This window comes from Helobdella robusta (assembly GCF_000326865.2).
Source record: "Helobdella robusta unplaced genomic scaffold HELROscaffold_14, whole genome shotgun sequence".
Taxonomy (NCBI): domain Eukaryota; kingdom Metazoa; phylum Annelida; class Clitellata; order Rhynchobdellida; family Glossiphoniidae; genus Helobdella; species Helobdella robusta.
Genome location: NW_008703782.1, coordinates 3,830,684 through 3,833,543, shown reverse-complemented (window position 1 = coordinate 3,833,543; position 2,860 = coordinate 3,830,684). Strand labels below are relative to the sequence as shown.

The window sequence follows — 2,860 nt, the reverse complement described above, 5'->3', positions numbered from 1 at the left end:
GACGCGTCTTTTTGCGTAATTACATTGTTTATTAATTATAGTTGGCTTGGTTACCTCTAAACTCATCAGCTAGTAATAATGAGGACTTTCTCAATTGTGTTGCTGTCTTGTCTATAAATTTTCTCATTAATTTTTAAAATTTGTTTGAAACCTCGCCCGCAAACAACCACTCTGAGAAGCACTGAGTTAGTCTACAGATGTTGATTTTTAAAATTAGCAAATAGAAAAAAATGTTGATTGTTGTTACGAAAAGCTGTTGGCGTGCAGGCAGATCAGCATAGTTCAACAGATATCCTAATCACAATGTTATACATTAATCTTAATTTGTTAATTTAAAACAAAAATTCAATTACCACAACTGACTCTTCACTTTTCAAAGAAAGGTTTCTTACTGAAAATTAACTACTCTTCAAATATAATTGGATTAGACAAACTCGTTGATGTGACTTGCTACATCTCATCACTTCATTCATATGCAACAGGCGTGAATGTCTCCTAATTTCATTATCAAAATTAGCCACAACCGACAGATTTTTATTGGCTGCCATTTTGAAAATTAAAATAAAGATCTAAATATTAAATACACATTTAATCGAACATATATCTTTATACGTACGTACATAAGATACATACATAGATATACAAAAGAACACAAACATACAATTGTTTCCTAGCTTTGGTTGGTTGGTTGCCTGAGATCTCACAGTAAGTCAAATTAAGATCAAATGAAATTAGCGGGCAGCGTTGATTCAAATTTGATTTGAAATCAAGCTGCACTGCAATGGCTCTGAAGCATGAGAAAGAAAAGAGGACTCGTTGGTTGGCTGGGAATGGTTGGGTATGGATGGTGGTGGTGATGAAGATGATGACGAAAGTGGTTTAAAGGATGAAGATGGAGATGATTGTGAGGGTGATTAGGATGATGATGATGAAGATAATGGCAAAATTAGGATGTTTGAAGATTATGACAAAAGTCTTGATGGCAGTGATGGTGAGGGTAAAGATGAAAATTTATAATAAAAAGATGATGATGAAGAAGATGAAAAAAATGATGATGAAGAAGTTGATGAGGAAGCTGATGAGGAAGCTGATGGGGAAGATATCTCAAAATGATAATATGGCAGTTAGTCAAATCAAAGCTAGAATAACAGCAGTGAAAAAACATTTTGAAAGGAACATTCTTCAAAAGTAAAATGATAATAAATACGAAAAGTTTGGAGATGGCGATCAGGAAAATTAATTTGATAATTATGTCGTAACTGATGGTGACGTCATAATTGTTATTTATAATCATTTTCAGTAATTGTGGATTTGTGAACTAGTAATTTCAGTTTTCAATTAGGAGTAAAAGGATTGCTTGCAAGCATGATCTCTTGCAACAAATTTGAGAATAACATTCTGTATTAAAAACAATAACAACTTCTGTTTGTTATTGAATGATGCATTATGATAATCTTACAACAGTAAATGATATATCATTGATAACATTTAATTATTTATTCATCTTTTGATATTTATTTTATTTCGTTATCATCATTTATTTTAATACATTGCTGGTGATAAGCTGAGTAGAGTAGATAAGATGAGTAGAGTAGATAAGATGAGTAGAGTAGATAAGATGAGTAGAGTAGATAAGATGAGTAGAGTAGATAAGATGAGTAGAGTAGATAAGATGAGTAGAGTAGATAAGATGAGTAGAGTAGATAAGATGAGTAGAGTAGATAAGATGAGTAGAGTAGATAAGATGAGTAGAGTAGATAAGATGAGTAGAGTAGATAAGATGAGTAGAGTAGATAAGCTGAGTAGAGTAGATAAGATGAGTAGACATATCAGTGTGATTTTTTAAAATTTAAAATTACAAAAACGTAATAACATAAATTTAAGTATAAAAACGACATCGTAAATTTCCGCTGATTTGTTGAAAACCGTCAGAGCACAAAATGTAATGAAATCCTTCTAGTCACGAATGCGAACGCGACTGCAAATAAAAATTCATTTCTCCAGAAGTGAAACCAAACTTTTTATGAGAAAAATTTCAATTTAAAAACGTAATTTTTTTCGCTAATCACAGCAAAAAAGTGATTTTTTAAACGTTATAAAATGTCTAATTTGACTGTAGGAAATTTTCTTTTAAAAGGAAAACATCCATCATTTGATATAAAACATGAAGATTTATTCATCAGGAAAAATAAAAAAAAATATTGTTGCTTCTTGAATTTTCTAAAATAAATCTAAAATTGCCATAAGAGAAGAAGAGAGTAGGAAAATTGTTAAAAGTATTGAGAAAAAAAGAGAAGACCACAAACTGAAGAATCGTGAAGCAACACTAGAACATTAATTGTTAACGTTAAAAATTTCAAGTTCATCACATTTAAGATAATAATTGTCAATTAAAATGCATAAATGCGAAGATCAAAATTTTGAAAAAAAGAAATTATCAATAAAAACAGCAATAGGTAGTTGGAATATTTTATAAAATTTGTAGTATACATACGTGCACGCATAAACATGAATACATAGCATTATACTACATATTCAATATATTTACACACATACACACACCACACACACATACACACACACGCACATACACACACACACATCTTCATAAACAAAGAAACAAATGAACTGACACAAACAAACACACACATAAGCACATATTCATTTATAAGCGCAAACACACTTTGTTTCACTCATTTATTCTTCATCAAAAACTACATGAGAAAATGGTCTGAGGGCTTCATAAGAAAATTGAAAAATTCCTCCAAGTCTATCTTAGGTGAAATCAAATTTTACAAAAGAACATTACAGTAATGCATGCATGTAAGCTCAGCTAGGTTCATAAGTTTAAGTTTGGTGT

The 2,860-nt window shown here is 30.6% G+C and overlaps 1 protein-coding gene across 1 annotated transcript; it reads left to right on the top strand.

The window, feature by feature from the left end:
- Positions 1-937: 937 nt before the first annotated feature.
- Positions 938-1,846, top strand: HELRODRAFT_169049 (hypothetical protein; the record flags this gene model as incomplete). Its single annotated transcript, XM_009014882.1, has 2 exons — positions 938-1,123; positions 1,565-1,846. The coding sequence occupies 2 exons, from the start codon at positions 938-940 to the stop codon at positions 1,844-1,846; spliced, it is 468 nt and encodes a 155-aa protein (XP_009013130.1).
- Positions 1,847-2,860: the final 1,014 nt, after the last annotated feature.